Source organism: Pleurodeles waltl, chromosome 1_2, assembly GCF_031143425.1.
Source record: "Pleurodeles waltl isolate 20211129_DDA chromosome 1_2, aPleWal1.hap1.20221129, whole genome shotgun sequence".
NCBI lineage: Eukaryota > Metazoa > Chordata > Amphibia > Caudata > Salamandridae > Pleurodeles > Pleurodeles waltl.
In genome coordinates this window covers 876268187-876294666 of record NC_090437.1, presented here as the reverse complement: position 1 = coordinate 876294666, position 26480 = coordinate 876268187, and the positions used below count along the sequence as shown (strand labels likewise).

The following is a 26480-nucleotide window of genomic DNA, read 5'->3' as shown; positions in this document are numbered from 1 at the left end:
TGACCAGTACCATCACAACCAAGAGGACCAATTCTAGGACGACCAAGAGGTTCAGGACTATGGTGAACGGGAATGCCAGAAGGAAGCAGTCCACAAAGAGGGCCAGGACACCAGGAGGCCCAAGATGAAAGGGACGAGGACCAGGATGGCCAGAAGTGATTCTAGACCTCATATATTAGGACATACCCAGTTAATGGCCGCACCTCTTATAAGCAGTTTTCGATATGCTTCTTAGCTCGCAACCCATTCAAGGAGAGCCACCCTTTTCAGATACATTAAAGCACTGACAGAGGTAATAGGAACCCTCCACTACAGGCCCCTTGCACACTGCATGATAAGTTTTTAACGGATCAGCCCTCTGTTACAATTACGTACTACCTGCTCCTGCTTTTAGCTGGAAGCAAACACTAAAAGTCTGTGAAGTCACTTGTTTTTGGCAAGTCATTTTCATTCCTTATGAAAAGGGCGGATTACCTATTTAATGTGCAGTTTCAATGTTAACTGATGCCTCATGGAGCATGCAAGTTGTAGCAACAGAGGACTAATCTATGCTGTTTATCTATATGGAAGGGAAAATGTTGGCCCCCTACAAGCAGTACCAGCTCATCCCAGTCTCAAAAGCAGGACATCTGGCTCCTACTTAACCAGGTCTCATTTTGTAGTATAGTTCAAGAGGGACACTTACTCAAATAACCACACCTGTAAAAATATCCCCACTGCATAAATACACCAAATGCACCTGACTGGAGTGCTATGTCACTACAGGAAAGAAAGGCGTGGTACTTTCAACCATGAACACTTTCATCCAGAAACTCTTCAAGAACTTTGAATAATTAACAAGAGACAAAAACTAGATACATTACACAGTCATGTATGAGAAGAATAGGCATTGGTATGTGTTGACGTGAATATAGAACAAATACAAGTAAGCAGAAAGGGGCTGCTGCAGTCTAGGGAGGGGCTCAGAGATGTTTTAATATAGGTATGTTAAGCAAGGGATGGGGGTATTCTAGGTCAGGAATAGGAGTGGACAGGCTGCCACCAGCGTGACTGAATTCCCAAAGAGTTGGTTACTCAGGACAAAGTTGAGTTTTTAGCTTCTATGGCATTTTGAGGTAAAGGACCCCTTACTTGCACACAAAAGCAACGCAAAGGAAATATTTAAAAAAATACATTTTCAGACACTACATGCGTCGCTTTGGTGGCTGGTGCTCGCTGATGTACCAATTGTACCACCCCATTCGACCACTTCCCTACCTTGTTTGGTTGCTTTTGTCTAAACTTGAGAGGAGATTGAGTAATGTGTTTTGATGTTCCGCTGGGAAGAAGGTGCCATAAAATGTGTTTTGTGAGAGAGCGAGAGAGGTTGACAGCAGTAGCTCCTAAAAGCTGTATCTCTAGCTATTTACGCAGCGTAATAATTCGAATATGGTGTTCGTCAGAACAATGCAGGAGCCAAACTGCAGATAAAGAAATATTTGGTGAAACCGCACAAAGCTTTGAATTGTTTCTCGATATTTCTGCACACCATCTGTTTTACGAAAACGTACACGTTTTTCTTTTTGTGAACTACAAAGGAATGATAAAAGGTACAGCAAAAAAAAATAAAAAAATGAAATGAAAACGGGAAGGGATTGGAAAATTTAAAAAAAATAATTAGGATTTGCTACATTGTATATTGTCATTCTTTGCTTTCAAATGTGTTTGCCTGAAAAAAAAACATAATTCTCACCTTTGAAACTTTTTGAGGTGAATACGTTCATGGAACATTTAGATGCTTCCTATACTGCTTCTCAAGAGCGCTCTTACAAAGCACTGAGCACGCAGCTTAACTATGTATTCTTAATAAAACCTTCCCAATTCACGAGGTAAAACTAGGTGCGGTTCCAAATCACGAGAGAACAGAGAAGCAAAGACGTCTAAATGGTCAAAGTTTTAAACTCACAAAATATCCCCAAACTAGTTTTTTATGAGTGTTTGAAAAAACACCTAACTACAATTGCTAATGATCTACAAAAGTATTACAATTCACATATTTATGCTTTGTTCCCAACACCACACAACGACGACGCCAGCTTGTATTTTTTAGTCTTGGGATATGTGTTATTAATTACTTCCTGATGCAGGGCTGCTGATGATGGGGTGTGATCATTTGTGTCAAGTGTCATTGAATTTTAGGCGAGAAGTTCTAAATTCCAAGACAGCATTCCTTGAAATAAAAAGCAGTGAAAACTGCCAGCTGCACAAAAATGATCAGCGTCAATTCCCGCTCATTAAATTAGCATCCCCAATGTGCAAACGGACAAAAGCCTAAATTGCACTATATTTCACATGAAATATTGGTGCTCTGCTGCAAACTCTACCTTTCAACTAACCGTGTGATTGGTGTAAATCCCTACGAATGCATGTTTGTTGTTTATATATCAGTGCAGGTGCTGATACCCTGCTGTAATGTGGACCCTTGGGCGTATGGAACATACATTTCACCTTTTGTGTTTTTATTTCTCTTACCCGTGGGTCCCTCAAGTGCAGGTTGAAGCGGCTGTGTGTTGGCTTCAAGAAGACTGCAACCCTCTGCAGGAGTTGGCAAACCTCTTACATCCGCGCCCTCTGAAGCCTGATTCTCACCACCAATGAGCCCTGTAAAATCTGCAGGCAAATCGCAGTCCTCGAAGTCTGTGCTGAGGTGGTGCAGCGGAGTATCCTGCCCCGAGACTGGGAAAGCTCCTTCCAGGACCAGGGGCGAGCTTGGAGGTGAAAGTGAGGAGAGGGAGGATCTCGAAGACAATGATGCCAAAGACTTGGGAGGCTCTGTGTTTTTAGATGCCTGGACCACAGCTGAACATGCCAGTGGGTTGCCGTAGCCCAGGCGGCCATGGGAATTGACCACTTCATTCTCATGGATAGTGGTGATGGGTCCAGAAGGGAAGTAACCACTCTTTTCTTGTAGTATGAAGTCCAATTTATACTGGTAGTCCAGGTCTGTTGCTTGATCCCCTTGGTTAAAATAGAGATCCGTGGAGCTGAGAGAGTTTAGTGATCCCCTGCTAGATGTGTCCAGCGACCCTCGACTAGATGCTAGCGAGCCCAGGCTGCTTCCCGAAGACACAGACAAGGTGCTGGCAGAGAGGCTGTGGAGAGCACAAAACACAAACAGTAAGTCATTCTTCCTGATATTGGTACAGCATGCAGTCTTAACAACTAGGAATCAAAGAAGCTATGAACTCTTTTATAAAGTGATGCATCTACTAGGCCGAGAATGTGTCTTCTCTCTTAAAGAAACTATTCACCAGACACACCTCAAGTCATACACAGACAGCAATTTACTACAATCAAGAGGGATGTCAAAGTGGTTGCACACTATCAACTCCTTCTCTGCAAATCACTTTCTACAGTCGTCAGCTCAAGAAATCACAGCTTTAAACACAGTTAAAACAATTAACACCCATTTACTCTATGTAGGGGGCACGTCCTATGATTCGAGGCTTTTAGAAGGAGGTTCTTGTGGCTTTCAATGAAATGTTGGGCTATCTTGTTCCATAGACTCCTTGCTCTGCAGTTAAATAAGAAACATTGGGAGAGCAGATTAATCCTTCATATCTCAATTAGACATGACAGGCACCACCATATATATGATGCACTGCAAGAGAAAGAGGCCCAGCACCACAGAATCAGTACATGAAAGAATGGGATATGAAGGTTATGGAGAGGATCGTTACCCAAATTGATAGTATCAAAGCCTGAATATCTGGCTGCCAATGCCACGGCTTTTAATGCCCAAACTCTATGGCCATGATTTCAACTATGGGGCTGAATTTGATAAGGGTTTGAATTCTTATTTGTTTCCAAAGTTGGATTCCGTATTGTTTATCTGAAGGTGTTCCCCATGCTCTAACTGCACATGCGCTATTTGTCCATCTGTGCTCAAATTACGTACTTGGTTCTATCTTGTTGGCAAACATCACAAAATTCCAATGTATGCATGATGAATAGTAAGAGACCCCCACCTTCAACTTTAGGTAACTTGTTTTTTTAGGTTAGCTTTCTTTTGCTCATGTGCATTTAACATTTTATGCCAAGAGTGCAAGCGGACTCCCTCATTGTGTCTAAGTCCCTCTGGATAGTCCTCCCAAGTAAATATTACACCAGGAATGTGGTTGTATTTGTATTCCACCTAGGAAGAAAATGTAGACTCCTGTTTCCTTTCTGTTGATTGTGCAGCATATTGATTTCCCACTTTTGGGGGGTGTAAACATCCTTGAAATATATAATGAAACAACACCTATAGCAAAAGCGGCCACTGTTACCAGCAGCACTGATGTACACTTACGTGTAAAAAAAATTACAAAGTAGGTGCCAATGGTCAATTGTGAGCGAGATTACCCAACAGAGGATTGCCCTGGGGCATATGCCTGAACCATTCTTCCTTAAAGGAGGTTTCCCTTTCCCAGAAGATACATCAACTTTATCAGGATTGCCCAAGTCTCACAATGGCTATTCTTTTAGGAAACTCTCCCTGTTGACCTTATCATCAGAAGCAGGGAGCTATACAATAATTCTCAAAGGCAGAGACGGTCTATATACTTGCACTGTATTACACAAAATCCATCTATTTCTTATTTTCTAGTATTTACCTAGCCATCATAAGTTGCTAGTAGGAGACTTTTGATTACTGATTATGTTACTTGTGAGACTGACTGTGAAATGTTGCAAAGTAATAAAATCACTGATCTGATTGAGTGGTTCACAAAGAATAAACAAATAACAAAGTATGTGGCTGGACATATTTGAATACGTGAATATATGAGATAATCCTCCCTCATACAGTTCAAATGTTCCCAGTTTCCCTAAGTTCAACTTCAGCAGTTTTCCCAAAGTGTACTATAGTGGTATGTTCCTCCCAGGAGAAGTTAAAATACAGCTGTTCCTTCAATTCCATCAAGGACTTTAATGTGCAGACTCCCTATTCAGTCCACAGTAACCTTCTTAAAACACTATAAATGACTAACTGAGTGCACAGTTGCTGGAGGTCAGGTTGTCCCATCTAGTGTGTTTCAGTGTTTTTATATTGCTCTAGGCATAGCACTAGTTTAGTTTAGTTTAGTTTAGTTTAATAGATTTAAAAAGCACATGGCTACCCGAAGGACTCCCAGCGCTGAAAGAGGACAAAGACATAACAGTGGAAATAAGTTAGTGCTGGAAAAGTAGAGTCTTCAGTTTACCTCGAAAAGAGAGTATGTTATTGTCTGTCCGAAGGGATAGTGGGAGGGAGTTCCATAGCTTATCTGCTTTGAATTTAAAGGACCTGCCTCCCTATCTTGTTTTTTTAACATGACAGGTGTTAATTAAAGCAGCAGATGAAGATCTAAGGGATCTCTGGGGAGTGTAGGGTGTAATCATACGCTTGATAAGCAAAGTTCCCCTGTCATGAAGAGCACGGTGTACCATACATAAAGCTTTGAAATTAATCCTTTGCTGGATGGGAAGCCAGTGAAGGGAAGCTAGGGCTGGTTTGGCCGATGCAGTTCTGGGAATGGCCATGAGTAGCCAGGCTGCTACATTCTGCACTATCTGCAATCTCCTTACTACTCCGATGGGAGAGCTCAGGAACAGAACATTCCCATAGTCTAGGCGGGATAATATAAGAGCCTGAATAATAAGTCTTTTGGCAAGAAAAGGGAGAGATTTGAAACATTTTCTGAGCATTCTTATGAGATTGAAGCAAGAGGCCGCTCATTTTTTTGCATGCTGTTCCATCGATAGGCCAGCCTTAGTCCTAGGCTTTTTATAGTATCCTTTGGGGTGGGGGAGTCTTTTCAATTCTTCTGGAATTGAGATTGAGATGGAAGATTTAAGTAGGGGAAAGTTGCCAACCAACATTACTTCGGTTTTTTCATCATTTAGCTTTAGCTTACTGTCTGACATCCAATTAGTGATGTCAGGTCAGTAAGGAAGGAAGATAGCGCTTCTTGATCAGAGTTTACATTGGTGCTAAAAGAATAAACCAGCTGAGTATCATCAGCATAAGACATCAGAGAGAGTCCGTAGGGTTCCACAATTTTAGCCAAGGGGGACTTATAAAGGTTAAAAAGAGTAGGGCTTAGAGAAGAGCCCGGCGGAACACCACAGCTAAAGGAATGGATATCAGAGAAGAAAGACCTGTCTAAAACCTGGAAGGATCTACCTTCTAAAAAGGAAGAAAGCCAGTTAAAAATAGTGCCTTTGAGTCCCACTTGGGTAATTCTTTGAAGAGGATTTTTATGATCAACTGTGTCAAATGTTGTACTTAAATCCAATGGAATAATTGCTGCAGAGCCACCAGTATCTAGCCGTTGTCCAGTTTCTTCTGACACTGCCAACAGTGCAGTTTACGTGCTATGGTGAGGTCTGAAACCCATCTGAGTGGGGTGTAGAAACTTATGTTCTTCTAGGAAGCCAGAAATGTGTTTATTAACATGCTTTTCAGCTATTTTCGATGCTATAGGAAGAAGAGCAATAGGTCTATAATTGCTTAATAGAGATGCATCCAGCTTAGGTTATTTCAGTAGAGGTTTAATAATAGCGTGTTTCCAAATTTGAGGTAGACTCCCAATTATAAAAGAATTGTTGAAAATATTAGTTAAATCGGTGATATAACATCCAAACCTTGAAATAAAACAGCTGGAGGGGCAGGATCCAAAGGAGATCCTGATTGTATTCTCAACAAGTAGTTTCCAAGTAGATCTCCTGTCATCGGCTGGATGGCTGAGAGAGAGGATCTGGAGTGTTGGTATTTAGTCTGAGATAACTTTTTAGGCTCTTTAGATGAATCATTAGAAAAGGTTGACTGGATGTCAGAAATTTGTTTTTGAAAGAAACGCGCCAAATTATTGCTGTGTTCTTTCGAATCTTCTATCAGACCGGGGGCGACAGGTTCCTGGGTCATTTCCTAAAATATGGAGGAAATCATCTCCTTAGGAGAATTAGAAGATTATTTAATTCTAGAATCATAGTAAGCTGTCTGCGCAGATTTGATTTCCATATGATATAATATGATATATTTTCTGTATTCCAATTTGGAAACATCATTGTAGGTTTTCCTCCATTTCCTTTCAAGTTTTTTACACTCCTTTTTTAAAAGACGCAGTTGAGGGGAAAACTAATGTGGCTTTTTGTGGCCATCGTTTTTGACCGTTGTCTTAGTCAGTAAAATGATATCTAGGGAGCTAGAAATCCATTTGTTAAATCTTCCTGCAGAGCAGGATTTTATTGGAAAAGAGTGGGTCTATTTTAGGGTGTCTAACCAATCCCTACAGTTAAGTTTAGACCCTAGAAGGGTGGTATGTTGACGTAGAGTATGTGAGTGTAAATTGAAGGTAATTAAGAAATTATCTCACAAGAGGGTGTGGGGTTGTGCAACTAACTTTCAAAGGTTGCTAAAGATTAGGTCAATAATGTGACCTTTAGCATAAGTAGGGGCAGTGATCAACTGTCTAAGGTCTAACACTGCCATATCCATCAAAATAGTTTTGCCGGCTGTACTGTGCATTTCATCCATATGAATGTTGAAGTCACTCAGGATAGTGAAGTTAGAGTGTTTTCAGGCAAAATCTGCAACCAGTTCTGGAAGAGCCTGTAGAAACCTCCCATGTGAGCCAGGGGGATAGTATATTAGAATTCCAGAGAATGTAAAAGTGCTGCTGATTGTTAAAGAAAAGAATACACTCTCACTATCAGGTAAAGCAATGGGCTGGGAGATGCAATTGATATAATTTTTATAAATGATTGCAACTCCTCCGCCTTTAGAAAGAGACCTATCCGAGCAATGTATTAGATAATCTTGGGGAAGTGCCAAGACCACATCTGGTAAGGATTCCTCAGAGAGCCAAGTTTCAGTTAAAAAAAGAGCTTCCGGGGCACGTTCACTCAATAATGAGTAAGTATCCAATTTGTGCGCAAGAAAAGAACAGCAGCTGACTAGAAGAAAATTACCCGTACGCTCTGAAACTTTCATGAGAGCAGGAGAAAATTTCAGCTGAGGGAGCCATTGACAGGAGTCACATTTTATAGTAGAAAAATCAGGGTGAACAGAGTGCTGACAAGCTTTACTAAGATGATTGAACTGACTACTAATGTCTAACAATTCCTTTGAGGAATAAGTCAATTTAACTAAGTTAATTCGGGCAGAATTTCTGGCCCCTGGGCCCGTTCGGGCGTGGACGGGCTTGCCTTAGTCGCACCTTCGGCGTGCCAGCGGTGCATCCGCTATGCGCCCGATGTAGGAGGCTGGCCTGGTTTGTAGTGGTACCAAGGGGTACTTACACTCTGCACCAGGTCCAGTTATCCCTAATTAGTGTAGAAGAGGTGTCTAGCAGCTTAGGCTGATAGAAAAGGGTAGCTTAGCAGAGCAGCTTAGGCTGACCTAGGAGACGTGTAAAGCTCCTACTATACCACTGGTGTCATATGCACAATATCATAAGAAAATACAATACACAGATATACTAAAAATAAAGGTACTTTATTTTTATGACAATATGCCAAAAGTATCTCAGTGAGTACCCTCAGTATGAGGATAGCAAATATACACAAGATATATGTACACAATACCAAAAATATGCAGTAATAGCAATAGAAAGCAATGCAAGCAATGTACAGTCACAATAGATTGCAATGAGAGCACATAGGTATAGGGGCAACACAAACCATATACTCCAAAAGTGGAATGCGAATAACGTATGGACCCCAAACCTATGTGAGCTTGTAGAGGGTCGCTGGGACTGTAAGAAAACAGTGAGGGTTAGAAAAATAGCCCCCCCCAAGACCCTGAAAAGTGGGTGCAAAGTGCACCTTAGTTCCCCAGAGAGCACAGAAGTCGTGATAGGGAAATTCTGCAAGGAAGACCAACACCAGCAATGCAACAACAATGGATTTCCAGACGAGAGTACCTGTGGAACAAGGGGACCAAGTCCAAGAGTCACACTCAAGTCGTGAGTGGGCAGATGCCAAAGAAATGCCAGCTGAGGGTGCAAAGAAGCTGCCACCGGATGGTAGAAGCTGTGGATTCTGCAAGAACGAAGAGGACTAGGAACTTCCCCTTTGGAGGATGGATGTCCCATGTCGTGAAGAAGCTTACAGAGGTGTTTCCGTGCAGAAATACCGCAAACAAGCCTTGCTAGCTGCAAGGGTCGCGGTTAGGGTTTTTGGATGCTGCTGTGGCCCAGGAGGGACCAGGATGTCGCCAATTGCGTGAGGGGACAGAGGGGGCGCCCAGCAAGACGAGGAGCCCTCTCAGAAGCAAGCAGCACCCGCAGAAGTGCCGGAACAGGCACTACGAAGAAGAGTAAATCAGAGCTCACCCGAAGTCACAAAAGAAGGTCCCACGACGGCGGAGGACAACTCAGGAGGTCGTGCACTGCAGGTTAGAGTGTCGGGGACCCAGGCTTGGCTGTGCACAAAGGAAATCCTGGAAGAGTGCACAGGAGCCGGAGCAGCTGCAAATCATGCAGTACCCAGCAATGCAGTCTAGCGTGGGAAGGCAAGGACTTACCTCCACCAATCTTGGACAGAAGAGTCACTGGACTGTCGGAGTCACTTGGACAGAGTTGCTGAGTTCCAGGGACCACGCTGGTTGTGCTGAGAGGGGACCCAGAGGTCCGGTGATGCAGTCTTTTGGTGCCTGCGGTTGCAGGGGGGCGATTCCGTCGACCCACGGGAGATTTCTTCGGAGCTTCTAGTGCAGAGAGGAGGCAGACTACCCTCACAGCGACGCCGTCAACATAACGAGTAAAATAAGCGTGAAGACATTGAGGCTTACCATGGTCCTCATTCATTCTCTTCCTTAATTGCTATATTAATTCACAAGACAGCAACAAGTCTCTGGCATTTTGGAACATTGAGCGAATATCACTATAGCCTTGATAAAGTCTACCCAGACGAAATACGTGTCGGCTGTTGTCCATTTGGGCTGTTATCCACTTGAGAATGAATTCTGTTGTCATCAACTGATTCTGGCCCCAAGATGTCATTTTGGGCCAGATGCCATTGTTTCATCTAAGGACATTACAAGGAATAAATTGGAACATTAAAACTGTCTGGGATGTGCCGTGGGTTTCCTTCTTTACCACCAGGAAAGCAGTCGAGAAGGCGGCTGGATCAGCGATACAAGGTTGCAGTAGTCGTCTTTGCTACTTTGTTGCGGTTTTGCAGGCGTCCAGAGCAGTCAGCGGTCGATTCCTTGGCAGAAGGTGAAGAGAGAGATGCAGAGGAACTCTGATGAGCTCTTGCATTCGTTATCTAAAGAATTCCCCAAAGCAGAGACCCTAAATAGCCAGAAAAGGAGGTTTGGCTACTTAGGAAGGAGGATAGGCTAGCAACACAGGTACGAACCTATCAGAAGGAGTCTCTGACGTCACCTGCTGGCCCTGGCCACTCAGAGCAGTCCAGTGTGCCAGCAGCACCTCTGTTTCCAAGATGGCAGAGGTCTGGAGCACACTGGAGGAGCTCTGGGCACCTCCCAGGGGAGGTGCAGGTCAGGGGAGTGGTCACTCCCCTTTCCTTTGTACAGTTTCGCGCCAGAGCAGGGCTGGGGGATCCCTGAACTGGTGTAGACTGGCATATGCAGAGATGGGCACCATCTGTGCCCATCAAAGCATTTCCAGAGGCTGGGGGAGGCTACTCCTCCCCAGCCCTGACACCTTTTTCCAAAGGGAGAGGGTGTAACACCCTCTCTCTGAGGAAGTCCTTTGTTCTGCCTTCCTGGGCCCCAGGAGGGCAGAAACCTGTCTGAGGGGTTGGCAGCAGCAGCAGCTGCAGTGAAACCCCGGGAAAGGTAGTTTGGCAGTACCCGGGTCTGTGCTAGAGACTCGGGGGATCATGGAATTGTCACCCCAATGCCATTCTGGCATTGGGGTGACAATTCCATGATCTTAGACATGTTACATGGCCATGTTCGGAGTTACCATTGTGACGCTATACATATGTAGTGACATATGTATAGTGCACACGTGTAATGGTGTCCCCGCACTCACAAAGTCCGGGGAATTTGCCCTGAACAATGTGGGGGCACCTTGGCTAGTGCCAGGGTGCCCACACACTAAGTAACTTAGCACCCAGCCTTTACCAGGTGAAGGTTAGACATATAGGTGACTTATAAGTTACTTAAGTGCAGTGGTAAATGGCTGTGAAATAACGTGGACGTTATTTCACTCAGGCTGCAGTGGCAGGCCTGTGTAAGAATTGTCAGAGCTCCCTATGGGTGGCAAAAGAAATGCTGCAGCCCATAGGGATCTCCTGGAACCCCAATACCCTGGGTACCTCAGTACCATATACTAGGGAATTATAAGGGTGTTCCAGTATGCCAATATGAATTGGTGAAATTGGTCACTAGCCTGTTAGTGACAATTTGTACAGAGAGAGGATAACCATTGAGGTTCTGGTTAGCAGAGCCTCAGTGAGACAGTTAGGCATCACACAGGGACCACATACATATAGGCCACAAACTTATGAGCACTGGGGTCCTGGCTAGCAGGGTCCCAGTGACACATAACAAACATACTGGAAACATAGGGTTTTCACTATGAGCGCTGGGCCCTGGCTAGCAGGATCCCAGTGAGACAGTGAAAACACCCTGACATACACTCAGAAACAGGCCAAAAGTGGGGGTAACAAGGCTAGAAAGAGGCTACTTTATCACACCCGACTCATCAGCTTTTCAATGAGGGACTTAATTAGGCAAGGTAGAACAACTAGAGTGCCTGCCAAAATGGCGTCTCTATAATGGCACCAGGAGGGGAGTAAAAATGGCAGTCCTAAACGGTAACAGGGAGGAGGAAGGCCCCTAACCTAACGTCACCTGAGTGGTTTAAAAATATATGCCTATCAGATGCCACTGAACACGGGAATCTTGATAGGTAAAATACGATTAGCCTGATGCAGGGACCAGGGTAAGCATGTCCATCATGTAGCAACCTTAGGGCACCATCGAAAGGTGGGTCACGTGCTGCAAGAGAACTTAAAATGGTAATTTTCCTCACCCTGTAAACGTCTGTTTGTAGCCTGTGGTGTTGCTGATTTACATGCTCTGATAATCCTGCCATCTAGTGTTGGGCGGGGGCATAATAGTTATTTTTTTTAAAAGAAGTTTCGAGTCACACAATGTTGCTTGACTCCTATCTAGAGTTCTAATGCGCATGGCCACCAACCCCTCCCTTAGATTATTAGTGGAGTGCTGAGTGTAGTAGAGATGTACCCTCCCATTGGTATTGAGCAAGACATATATTTGTTGTACTAAACATGTGTTATCACTGCCCAGTTCAGGAGAGGAGGGTGGGTGCATGTGAATCTACAGAACTACAGGTTACAAGCAGATGCTTACAAGGTAAGTAACATTTTGAGTTTTTAGCATGTGTGGTTGTAGATATATAGGCTTTGCATCAATTGTAAGGTAATTTCCTTCTGACAATGTCTAAGGGGCAGATGATGCAGATAATTAAAATAAAGTTCTTAGTAAAGCCTGGTCAACTATAGTTTGTTGACAAGCTAAGATGTCCACACAGTAAAGCTTTGTGTATAAGTGTGGTGTTGACCAAGTAGCAGTTTTGCAAATATCTGCAAGAGGAATGTTACCCAGGAATGCCATTGTGGCTCCCTTTTTAAATGTAGAATGAGCCCTAGGTGGTCAAGGGGGTACACGTCCTGCCTTTCATATGCTGTCAGAATGCATTTAATAATCCACCTTACAATGCCTACCTTTGAGACAAGTTGCCCTTAACAAGACTTAGCAAAGGCTACAAAAGTTGACTAGTCTATCTAAAAGGTTTAGTTCAATCAATGTAATACATAAGTGCCCTCTTAACATCTACAGTATGTCTTTCTACAAGTGTATCTGTATGTGGAAAGAAAATGTGCAGCTCAAAAGTCTGATCCCCCTACTTCTGCATGTAGTACAATGCTGTTGTGTTGTCTGGTCACACAAGTACTACCTGTGCTGTACCATAGATTAAAATACTTTGAGTGCAGGAAAATGGCCATGAATTCACGGTAACCTAAATGCCTCCGCAGATAAGGGGGTTCAAGTGCCCTACATGATTATAGTATCCAAATGTGCCCCCCCACCACCAGGTAATGCATAGGTTGTAATGGTCACCTGTGGAAAACTGTCCACAAAAGGCCTGCCCATCGACAGATTATTGAGGTTTCACAATTGCAGAGTGTGCTAAGTGCTGGCCTCTATCATTACTACGATTTGCCCTAGGCCATCTGCTTGTGATTACTGACTGGAGGAACACTGCAGCAGGGGGGGCATATGTGCAGCCTGGCATGTGAAACAATTGCTATACATTATGCCATGATATCTAGCAGTAACCTTACCAGAAAAAGAGGCAGCAGCTGATGAAATGCCATCAACCTGTGATGATTGAGATATATTCTTCTCATTACAACATTGAGAACTGATCCTAGGAAGGGTTGATTCTGCTAGGGTTGAGGATGAGATTATTCGGCATTACCTCTGAAGCTTAGGCTGTATAGTAGGTTTAGTGATGTGTGCTGTCTCAGTTTGTGCTAGACAACGCAGTCTGCTGCTTTGATCAACCATTAACTCTAGATAAACAAATACGTGGATGGATGCTCTGCGGAGATGAGCAGCCACCCCTACCAAACGCTGTAGTGATCCCAAGGCACAGCAATGTGAATTAGTAATGCTGTCCACTTGCCATGAACTGAAGGTATTTGTGATGGGCTGGGTAGATGTAGAAGTACACATATTTCAGATCTAATGCAGTCATGAAAACCTCCTGCGGCAGAGTGATCATATAGTAATTTGAAAGATGTACTGATTGAGTGGCCTGAGATGTAGTAATGGACAGAGCAAATCATCCTTCTTTTGAATCAGATGTGTAGCGAGTAGACTCTCTCTTCTCCCTGACGTAGGGGCACTGGCTGTATGGGGCCCTTCTCTAGCAATGCTGACCCCTCCTCTTGCAAAAGGGGTGTGATGGTCTTGATAGGGGCTGTGATGTCTAGGTGGTATGTTGAGTAGGGTAGTTTGGAATTTGAGGCAGTAGCCATAGTAGACTACAGCTAGGACTCACTGATCTGAGGTGATTTCCATTCAGTGGTGGTGGAAATCTGTTACCCTCTCGCTGATCTACTGGATGACCATGGAGGGGTGTGGGTGAGGACTCAGTGAACAGCAGGGGGGGTTCCCTTGCCAGAGCTACCTGTTTCTCTGCCCTTATCCCTGTTCCCCCTATAGTCACCCTGTACATAACCTCTATTTGCATAAGAGTCATTGAAGGCCTCCTGCTGCCATTGGCGTGGCTCTGCCTAGGTTAGTGGTTTTGTCTTGTTGCTCTTTCTCATCTGGTGCTTACAAAAGGATCCCTTTGAACCAGAGTACTGTAGAGTACCCTAGACTAACACTCTGTGCATTTCTTAATCTTCTTTAACATGTCATTAACTTTGGTCCCAAAGAGATGTTTCCAATTGGATGAGACAACATTGAGAAGATATTGCTGTACCTCTGACTTAATACCTGAAATGGGAAGCCATGCATGCCAGTAGAGGAGAACACTGTTATTGACACTACAGGATACAGTATCAACTGCATCAAAAGTGCATCAGATGTTTGTGTTGGAGATCGTTTCCCCCTCTTGTACCAATTTCCTACCTCTCCTTTTATAGGCCTATTGAAGGTGTTGTATGAGGTCCTCCATTGTATCCCATTAATATCTGTGGAGCCAAACAGTAAACCTATAAAGTTGGCTGTTTGCCACTGGGTAGTTGCACCTAATATGACTCTTCCCACAGCATCAAGACACTTGCTTTCCTTGTCTGGGGGTGCATTCCCCATTGCCTGGACAGATGCCCTCTTCCGTGTTATGTGAATTACTAAAGGGTCAGGAAGACTTGCCCTCTAAAGTACAGTGGGTCACTAGAAAATGGCTTCAATTTACTCTCCACCCTTGGAGTAACTACCTGTGCCTTAACTGGGTCCTTAAAATCCTCAGGGGCTGTTTTAAGCATCCCATTAGGCATTCGTAGAAACTGGACTAGACCTTCAAAGGTTTTCCACAAGGATGTCTTCCCCGCATTCTGTAATGTGCATCCCAAATGTATGGTGACTAGCTGTTAACTGGAAGACAAACTCAAGCTAGCTGGGGGCTCCCTGGGGAGGTAGTACCCACCGCTGCCCCAGGAGTAGGCTTCATTTTCAGTACCACTGTGGTCAACCTCAGAGGTGTTCCCTTGATCGCCTACCTGTCAGAGGCCCTGGAAGTCTTTGTGCTGGGCATTGGCTGGAACCTCCGGGTGTCCTGCCTTTTCTGCCTCTGCATCAAGGGGGTCTTGTTCACAGATAATATCTAGGGCCAGATGTATCATTCTTCACAATAGCGATTACCTAATTGAGATTTTTAGCAAATCGCTATTGTAATATATGAAACTCCAGGAGTTTCATACTGCGATTTGCAAATGCTCGCAAATGGACCTACCTAATTAATATTCATGAGGTATGTCACAATTTGCGAGCCATTGCAAATGGCTACAATCACAAGGATAGTGGCCTGCTGGGCTCAGCAGACCACCATGTCTGTGATTGCTTTTCAATAAAGCAATTTTTTTTTTAAATGCAGCCCGTTTACCTTAAAGGAAAACGTGATGCGTTTAAAAATGAAAAATGAAAAGTTTTCTTTTAATTTTTTTAAGAGTAGGCAGTGGTCCGTGGAACCACTGCCTGCTCTTAAAAAACGTTTTCACCTGCATTCGCAAAGGGAAAGGAGTCCTTTGGGACCCCATCCTCTTTGCGAATGGGGTACCACCAATATGAAATTGGTGGTAACTGCGATTGTTTTGCGATCGCATTCACTGTCACAAAACAATCATACATACCTCTGTGATTCGGTATTAGGAGGGGACGCCCTTGACAAGCTTTTTTGAAGAAAAAAAAACTTGTAGTACAAGAACCCAACACTAGAGGGCACGACGAAGCAAAGCATGTGCATATACAGCCACACATGCTACAAACATTACGTTTTTCCAAGGTATGGCCAGCGTAAAGCCTTTTTTAAGAAGCAACAGTTCATATCTAGGGTGCTTCAATAGGTACTTCTGAGCCAAAGAAATTAATATACCAACAAGTGCAGGAAATATAGGCATTAGAGGTCGTCAATTGAAGGATAAATGTGATCACTCTTCCAAGAGCTCTGTGCAGATACTTGATGGGATAAGGAATTCCTAAACATGCACCTACGTATCGAAAACCCTTCATACCATGATCCTTGTTAACAGACTGAGGAACTACTAATGCCTTTCTTGTGACAGGTTGTAAGAACCTGGTTGGAACAACTCTGGCCATTCTGTTACACTAGTATCTGGACAGATATGTTTCTGGATACAGGTTATGTGCCAAAGGCAAGGCCCTGATCAAACTGCTTTGTGCAGCGGCAGCTGTTGCAGTGGTTGCAGGCTGGCATCTTCGTAATTTCTTGATCTGACCATCTACAGAGGGCGAGGAACCTGTTCTGCAATAATTACAGCATACTAAGAAGCTTTCTAGACATAAAACTGTGATGGGTATTTAGGCAAGTCAAGAGAATGTGGGGTACAATAAGTTGATGCCTCTTGCGAGAGGGTGCAAGGTGCCAGACTCCTCAAGTTGGTAGTGCAACAGATGCAATGTAAAAATTGCACAAGTAACTTGTGAAAAAAATTAGAAGCTCTGTTAGGGAGCAAAGGATGGTTCACATTGGGGATCAGCTCTTCAACTTATGGTCATTTGCGGGCGACTACACGTTCTGCATCTAATAGAGCTTCTGTGACAAAGTGTTCTATGTTTTTTAACTCTAGCTCTATTTAAATACAAGTCTCTCAGATTTCCGGATTCCAGATATGAGTAGCTCATTAGATCGAGATTTTTTCTCTGCCTTCTGGCATATGTAGTTCTGTTTATTCCAGTAGATGTTAAGGGTGTCAAGTAGCAGAAAGCAAAGATAACAGTACTGAAGTTGCTGTAAGAGAAATCTGGAAACTTGAAATGTCTGACAAGGAAAGGTCACACCAAAAAAACAATGTTGCGAACTCATGGCTTGCATACAGTACACACAGCAGGACTGGTGCCTTCAGCATTCTGACTGCCTGTTGTGGGCTCTACTGCTTTTTAGGGTCGAGCCTGCATCGCATGCGCTCACGCATGCGTATTGCTAGCGAGACGCTTTAGGTATTAGAAAAGGGCTCAGAGCCCCCTCGACGTCACATCAGTGTCTTTCATTGGCACGCTGGTGTGCCTGTTAGAATCCGCTTCCTTTGATTAGTGGAAGGCACGCATACGTCATGCCTTTTCCGGTAGTTAGCCCTCCTCGAGCGCAGCGGGCAAGTACAGAAAACATGCGAGGTTCGCTGTTTCCCATTAGGTTTGTGGACTACTTTTTCTCTATTTTCGCAGCGCGATCTCGTTGGGCAGAAGTCGAGCGCTTCGCATACTATCAACCTTGTTACACAGTTAATTGCACTTTTGCCGGTTACGTTCATAATTGCACTTTTGCCGATAGGTATTATTACGTGTGAACTGTAGCAGCACGATCGCGCTGTTTTTTTCTTTTAATGCAAGAAAAATCCGGTTGGGAGTTTACAACTGTGAATAGCTGTAACTCCGACAAATGCAAGACCCTAGTCCATTGCAAATGCTTGTTATATTTTATGTTTGCTTTTGTTCTGTCCTGTAATGGGTTAACTAGTGCTGACAACCAGTTAGCATACATCAGACGCTCAAACTATTTCAAATTCAAAACAACATGACAAGACCACCGAACCACTATCTGACATGCTTGCATCTGAAGCACAGCGATGTTTGCTGCACCTAATTGTTGAATATGCACTCAAAAAAAATCACATCGGGTGCACTTATTAAAATTGCAGACATGTGTGCACTGGATTGGAACCGCAGAAGCTATTTCACCTGCATGGGTTTGACACAAATATCGAAGGAAACTAAGAAAATGCTTTAAGCTCCAGTACACACCAGAAACACACACCTTCAGATCTGCCAGATAAGAACCAGGCTCGATATATGCCTGTCCTTCAGGTCATCTGTTGCGGAATGCATTTTGCTGACCTACCTTTTTAGCTGCGATTGCAGATAGGTAGCTAGTTTTGTAGCATCTTCAAGTTTCTGTACCAACTCTTTCCTTTTTTCTTGCATTTTTAACCTGTGGGGGAAAATATCAATTCTTAACGACTTAAAACGTAATTTCTTAGAGAGAATAAGTAATAAGTCCCAGCAATGCCTATGGGAAAATGTTATTCATGTGTGCAATACAGGACAATGTTTTTTATGTACACCCTGGAGGTTTGAGGGATGAAACAATGTAGTCAGGCAGGAAGACAAAACCAGAGAGAAGACGGTACTGTGTGACAGAAAGACAGCGCTTACAAGAATAGACATCAAAAACAGATGAAAGAAGAAGAAACGAAGCCAAAGTGAGAAATACTAGGAATCAAAGAAACAAGAAATGAATGTGAATAAGATAAACAAAAGAAAGGAAAAATAAAGATGACAGTCAAGAACGTCAGTGGAAAAAGCAAGGCAGAGATAGATTTGATGCCCCAATGTCGGCTGCAGACCAAAACAAAGTGCTGAAATGAAAGCCACATAGACATAAACATAAACTTACTTTCCCTCCAGCTCATAACTTCTTTCGGTATCAGAGCTAGGCCACTATAATAGCCACTGGCGAAATCTGTGTCTAGCCTCAAGCTCATAGGTTTGAAGCATGGGCAGCCCACATAACCTTTCAATTTTGCTATCAATATGACTAATTAAGTGTTCGGTAATAGTAACATCAGTTATTACAGTGCTGTGACACAGCTGTGGAAAAGCGATTGATGTAATTAACCGGATGACACTGCTACTCAGAGTGCCATTCATTACCTACTCTTACCCTCTACAGTACCGTCGTTAAGTCTGTCATACAATTACAATACTTTGTTTAAAAAACATAAATATGTTTGCAAGCTGCCGTTGAGCCCCTAACAATTTCCTATCACGAATTACAGCATAACAGGACCTCAAAGGCCAATACCTCCTCCTCGGATAATCCTTATTTGTACAACGTTTATAGAATTTATAAATTGCTTGTTTGTTTCGTTTTTGTGATAAGCAACACTGCCAAGTGCATAGTTTCTAGGTGTAGCAAAAGGTAAAATATGCCACAGAGGGCACGCAATATACACGTACAATGCATAATACACAAAAGAGGCAAAGAAATGAATACAAACCAAGGAGATACAATAACACACACGAGAAAATAAATTACCTAAGACCACGTACACTTACGATACAAATTGCGAGTTCCTAATTGCGACTCCATGTGAATAGCAATTAGGAAATCACAATTTCAAATGTACAAAACTCTTTTAAGTTTCAGTTGTGATTCCCAGTGGGTCACAGATAGACCTTCCTTATTAATATTCATGAGGTAGGTCTCACTTTGCGACCCACTCGAAAACTCAAAAATCACAGGAATGGTGGCCTGCTGGAGACAACCATGTCTGTGACTGCTTTTAAATAAAGCATTATTTTCTTTTTAAATGCACCCCATTTTCCTTAAAGGAAAACAGAATGCACTTAAAAAAAGGAAAACCATAAGTTTACTTTTCATTTTTTTAAGATTAGGCAGTGGTCCGTGGCACTGCCTGCTCTTAAAAAATGCTTTTACAGACATTCACAAAGGGGAAGGGGTCACTTGGGAACCCTTTTCCATTTGCGAATAGGTCACCACCAATTTGAAATTGGTGGTAACTTACGAATGTTTGGCAACTGCATTTTTGTCACAAAACATTCACACATACCACTGCAATTCAGTATTAGGGAGGGACGCCGCCGAATAGCAATGCCAAATTACACTTCAGTAACAGGTTACTGAATCACAATTTTGCATTAGTACATACCAAAAAGCTTTTTAGCTGTCACAAATGACCTGATCCTGCAAATCAGTCGTTGTTGACCACTAAAAATCTTTGTACATCTGGCCCCTAATTATTTATCGCAAACTATACAGAGAGTAATAAGAACAAGCACTGGCAAAGCCATTACGTTCTGCCTTTGAGACCTGCTAAGCTTGCCATTGCCTTTCACATCATCAGAAAAACAAACATTTATTGCCGATGCTGTGCAGTATCAGTAAAGGAAACAGGTTTGGTGACATGGACGCTACTGGTAGCAGCTTAAAATTTTAAGGATGTACAATAGTGACCAGAGTAGTGCAGAGTAATGTGGCATAGATTTCAGTGGCAGAGAGTGTAGTATTGCAAAGTAGAGTGTCAGAGGGCAGTGGTGTAGACTGGGGCATAGTGTCCTAAAGAGCAGGGGCATAGAGTACAATGATACGGAGTAGAGTGCAGTGACAGAGTGCAGTTGTGAATAGATTGCAGTGGTTAAGAGTAGAATGGCATAGAGTGCTCTGACATAGAGTGGTGTGGAGCAGAGTGGGGAAGAGTGGCTTACAGTGCAGAGGCACAGTGTAGATTTTTTCAGAGTAGAGAGAAGTGGTGTTGAGTGGAGTGGTAGAGTGCGGTTGTGTAGAGTGGCATAGAATATAATGGCGTAGAGTAAAGTAGTGCAGAGTAGATTAGAGTGGTGTACAATGAATTGGTGTAGAGTGCAGGGGCATAGAGTTAAGTGTTACAGAGTAATGTGCATTGGAGTAGAGTGTACTGGCATAGAGTGCAGTGGCATAGAGGGCAGTGTTGCAGAGCGGCATAGAGGACAGTGACATAAAGTGGAGTTGTGCAGATTAAATTGCTGTGGCCTAGACTATAGTGGTGTGGAGTGCAGTGGCCAAGAATTCAGTGTTGTAGAGTAGAGTGGAAAAGAGTGCATTGGCATAGAGTAGAGTGGTATGGGGTGGAGTGATATGTGTAGCATGAAGTGGTGTAGACTACACAATGGCATGGAATGGTGCAGAAAGCAGTGGGATGGAGTGGTGTGGAGTTGAGCAATGCAGAAGGCAGTGGCACAGAGTTGAGTGGCATAGAGTGCAGTGGCATAGAGTGCATAGTAGAGTTGAGTGACAGAGTGCAGTGGTGTAGAGTGGTGCAGAGTAGAGTAGCACAGAGTGGTGTAGAGTGTATCAGAGTGCAGTGGCATAGAGCAGAGAAGGGGGTGTAGAGTTATGTGGTGGAGAGTGCAGTGTTGCAGAGTAGAGTGTCAGAGGGCAGTGGTGTAGAGTAGAAAAGCGTGACATTGAGAGCAGTGGCATAGAGTACAGTGACGCAGAGTAGAGTGCAGTGGCATAGAGTGCAGTGGTAAAGAGTAGAGTGGCACACAGTGCATTTGCATAGAGTGGTGTTGCACAGAGTGGAGTAGAATGATGTAGAGTGCAGTAGATTGTTTCAGAGTAGAGTGAAGTAGAGTGGAGTAGTGCAGGTTATAGTGCAGTTGCGTAGAGTGGCACAGAGTGTAATGGAATAGAGTAAAGTGGTGTAGACTGCAGCATAGAGTGCAGTGGTAAGAGTAGATTAGAGTGGCATACAGTGTATTGGCGTAGAGTGCTGGGGCACAGAGTTGAATGTTACAGAGTAAAGTGCATTGGCATAGAGTGTACTGAATAGAGTGCAGTATTGCAAATTGGCATAGAGTACAGTGGCATAGCGTGGAGCTGTGCAGAGTCAATTGGTGTGCCCTAGCCTGAAATTGTGTAGAGTGCAGAGGCAAAGTGTTCAGTGATGTAGAGTAGAAGGGCAAAGAGTGCATTGGCATAGATTAGAGTTGTACACGGTAGAGAGGTGTATCATGAAGTGGCATACAGTGTGCAGCGACTTAGAGTGGAGTGGTGCAGTGGTGTGAAGTGGTGTAAAATGGAGTGGTGCAGAGTAGAGTGGATAGGGTGCTGTATTCATGATGTAGTAGCCCACTGCCATTACAAACAACTAATTTTCAATTTAAATGACCATTACATTTGCACAGGCATACAGTGTTAGAGATAAAATTTTACAGTGCACAGACGAAAGTGTGTGGAAATTGCAGCACCTAGTTTAATGATTCGTTTTTAGCATATTTAAGTATTTGTTTCCAACACACTTCACAAATAAAAAATGTGGTTCATTTGTGCGTTCACAATTCTGGTATGTTCAGATATACTTACACAGTTCATTTAAATGTTGTTGTGTGCTGGAATAAAATTCTTTCTTACCTGCAGTATCCAGCAAGATTGTCATATAAATCATCTCCCTTTGAAGTCAGAGAAAGAAAAGTAAAGAAGCGCCCTAGGATGACAGTGTCTGACATATGACCTCGGTCTTTGAATGCACAGTAACTGTAATGATATACGTACAAGATGTAAAGGCTTGTTAACACAAAGCCAGTTCATGGAAGACTACGATTAGCATGGTTTAGGCGACAGGAGTGATGAACTGAACCTGTAGAGCCTAGAGCAAATAAAGCCACCAAATGAAAAGCCAAAAAGTGCGGATGGCAGGAAAGTGGGGGTAAAGTAGCATGTAAGGAAGAGAGTATCATAGACACAAGTGGAGAAACACATAAGAGCAGCACACAAGGGAGAGAGAAATGCAGGTGTATGATGGGTCGGAAATGCACATAAGGGAGAGAGCTGGAAAACACATGCACTTTCATGGAGTGCTTAACCAAAAAAGAAAACGTTGTTTACTATAGGTGAGCAGTGAAAGAATACAAGTCAATCAAAATGATGGTAAAGAGAGATGCTAAAGTGGAGAGGCAAACACAAGATGGGCATGTGGGTACAAGGAAAGCCATTAAATAAGATGCAAGCAAATAAGTATGACAATAAAATGAACCAATGGTAGGCAATAAGTAGCCTGCAAGTTCACTGTAAGTTCTAGGTAAGCCCAGAATAGGTCTTTCGCAACCAGACAGCTTGTGCTGTCTGAATGGTGAGACCAAAAATGGCCTAGCCTGGGCTTATATGTTATATACAGTGGTATTATTTAAAAGACAAATGTGGTAGAACCCCATTACGGATGGTTGGCCAGGAGGCCCAACTCTTACGTCAGGCAGTAAGTAGGGAAAATCATCTGCCTGCTCAAGTATCTAGGTTAACCAAGTGCAGCCTGATTTTCTGTTCAAAAGAGGTCAGATTATTTTAGGGTTGTGGTTGCTTTAACCTTCGGCATTGCCACTTTCATTGACAGTGGATCCCTCTTTAATGTCCCCTACATTGCCAAATCTCCATGGAACTTGCATTACAATTCCTCTCCTTTTCTTAAAACATGTGATTTCAACAATATACTAGTTTTGTAAAACATACCTTTCTTTCTCCCTCTGCAGATCTCATCACCAGACATGTCAATAAGCTGGATGAACCCTCTTCAGAGGGCATGTTATGTGATTTGTGTTATAGTAAGACATTTGTGCAGTTGAACAGCATCTTGAGTCAGTGCAGAGCACAAGAGTGAGTCAGAAAAAAAAAAAGGAGGGGTGAAAGGACCAAGTAGAAGGTTATGAAATGGATTGCTAGTGGGTTAAGAAAAGGGTAAACCAACTGTATTGCGAGTACAGGTAGCGTCAAAAGCACTAATGAGTCAACTTTAAATAAATGATGGGAGGCCAATGAAAAGAAAAGGGTTTACAGCTCCTTGTATGGGGTGAGATATTTTTCTTCTTAATAAAATGCATCAGTGAGTAGGCATGAAAAGATTGATCTTCTAGTTGCCAGTATCAGACTTCCAACTGGATGTAGATTGAATTTGGCCCATTGAAGGGCTTTGACGAGCATTCATCATCTGACCAGTGTCAAGACGAGGTGTGTGCAATAGAAACACAACTCCTCTTTTCAGCCAGGCACCTCTCTTCCCATGAAGCCCAAGATTCTTCTTGTTCTTGGCATGGGCATGCAATACCTGGCTTCATCATTGATGTGTTTGAATGAAATTCATCTGGAACTTGAGCACTATAGGAAAAAATACACTTTGTAAGGTAACCAGGATCTACGAGAAATATCTATCAATCAGTGATCATGAAGTATCCAATCAGTCAGTAGCAATAAGCTACTGTCTGTGAGACACCACAGAAAGTTCAAACTAGAAGCTGAGAGTCTCCATTCAGCTGTTACTTTTATATCTGGTGAGTATCAATAAAAGGAACCAAGGACTACGAGAAAGGACAGCTTCACTAAAAAAGAAAATCAAAGCCATTTTTTCCTGCATTCTTTCACAGCTAATCCCTCATCCGTGATGCCTAAACTAACAACAGTCTGTAATATATCATTTAAGAGCTGATAAGAACAAACAACAATCTCTGCCAACCTTAAGGCATACACCCAAGATTTCCTCAAGAATACTAGGTTCAAGCCCCTCTTAGTCAATGGATGGAAACTCAGTATTGAATGTACTCTTCCAAAAACACGATCTGCACTGGACCATGTAACCCCACCAAGAGGAACTATGGGTGCCCACAGAGTTGACTCGGATTAAAGAAGCTGTGCTTCAGTTTATAATTCATCTCCACAACAAACTCAACCACAAAAGGCAATGCTAATGGTAATTTTGTTATTTCAACAGTACTTTGTCCGTGATGTTTGCTGAATGGGGACAGTGGGAGGACCATGATCGACAACAAGAAAATTACACTAGATCTTAGATCTGGGCCAGAATGGTGAGGGGGGAGAGGTGGGTGATAGGGACTGTTAGAGCTCCAGCTATCCGGGCTGCTCCCGAGGGTAGAATCTCGTGGGACACTTGGGATGTTTTTATTGGAAAACAATAAAATATAAAAAACACAGGAAGAGTTGGAAAGCAGGGTCAAATTTGTGATTATAAATTGATTTTCATTTGTTTCACCTTTATATTTCAGACATAGACAAGCAGTAAGGAAAATGTCACTTACCCGGTGTACATCTGTTCGTGGCATGAGACGCTGCAGATTCACATGCTGTGCATATCCCGCCATCTAGTGTTGGGCTCGGACTGTTACAAGTTGTTTTTCTTCAAAGAAGTCTTTTCGAGTCACGAGATCGAGGGACTCCTCCCATTTCGGCTCCATTGCGCATGGGCGTCGACTCCATCTTAGATTGTTTTCCCCGCAGAGGGTGAGGTAGGAGTTGTGTATATAGTAATAATTCCCATGCAATGGAGTAAGTATGTATGTACATAATGTGACTAAAAGTATTATATTTACAAATTTAAAAATGTACGAGTTTAATTTTAATCAACTTACACCGGCCCAAGGCTCCTGGGGAGGTGGGAGGGCGCATGTGAATCTGCAGTGCATAGACTAGTAAGCAGTTATCTCCCCAAAAGCGGTGGTTTAGCCTGTAGGAGTTGAAGTTGTCTGAAATAAAGTTCTTAGTACTGCTTGTCCTACTGTGGCTTGTTGTGTTGTTAACACATCCATGCAGTAATGTTTAGTGAATGTATGAGGCGTAGACCATGTGGCTGCCTTACAGATTTCTGTCATTGGTATGTTTCCTAGAAAGGCCATTGTGGCGCCTTTCTTTCTAGTGGAGTGTGCCTTTGGTGTAATAGGCAGTTCTCTCTTTGCTTTAACATAACAGGTTTGAATACATTTCACTATCCATCTGGCAATGCCTTGTTTGGATATTGGATTTCCTGTATGAGGTTTTTAGTAAGCTACAAACAATTGTTTTGTTTTGCGAAACTGTTTGGTTCTATCAATGTAGTACATTAGAGCTATTTTTATGTCTAACGTATGTAAAGCTCTTTCAATTACAGAGTCTGGTTGTGGAAAAAACACTGGGAGTTCCACAGTTTGGTTTAAGTGGAACAGTGATATAACTTTTGCCAAAAATTTGGGATTTGTACGTAGAACCACTTTATGTTTGTGTATTTGTATAAAGGGTTTCTGTATGGTAAAGGCTTGTATTTCACTTACTCTTCTGAGAGATGTGATAGCTATTAGGAAGGCTACTTTCCAAGTTAAGTATTGCATTTCACAAGAGTGCATGGGTTCGAATGGTGGACCCATGAGTCTTGTTAATACAATATTGAGGTTCCACGAAGGAACTGGTGGTGTTCTCGGTGGAATGATCCTTTTTAGATCCTCCATAAAAGCTTTTATGACTGGGATCCTAAATAGTGAATTTGAATGTGTAATTTGCAGATAAGCTGAAATTGCTGTGAGATGTATTTTAATGGATGAAAAAGCTAAGTTAGATTTTTGTAAGTGTAGTAAGTAGCTTACAATGTGTGTAGCGGATGCGTGTAATGGTTGAATTTGATTATTATGACAATAATAAACAAATCGTTTCCATTTATTTGCGTAGCAATGTCTTGTAGTAGGTTTTCTAGCCTGTTTGATGACCTCCATACATTCCTGTGTGAGGTTTAGATTTCCGAATTCTAAGACTTCAGGAGCCAGATTGCTAGATTGAGCGATGCTGGATTCGGGTGTCTGATCTGTTGTTTGTGTTGAGTTAACAGATCTGGTCTGTTTGGTAGTTTGATATGAGGCACTACTGAGAGGTCTAGTAGTGTTGTGTACCAAGGTTGTCGTGCCCAAGTTGGTGCTATTA

General features: G+C 42.9%; 1 protein-coding gene across 1 annotated transcript in view; it reads right to left on the bottom strand.

Annotated features, from left to right (window-relative positions):
• The window catches only part of WWC2 (WW and C2 domain containing 2), an 800549-nt gene that overhangs the window by 394056 nt on the left and 380013 nt on the right, over nucleotides 1-26480 (bottom strand). Inside the window, exons 10-11 of the mRNA XM_069199258.1 lie at nucleotides 18093-18182; nucleotides 2512-3131 (exon numbers count right to left, since the gene is read on the bottom strand). Coding sequence (XP_069055359.1) covers nucleotides 2512-3131; nucleotides 18093-18182 — 710 coding nt within the window. The remainder of the gene's footprint in view (nucleotides 1-2511; nucleotides 3132-18092; nucleotides 18183-26480) is intronic.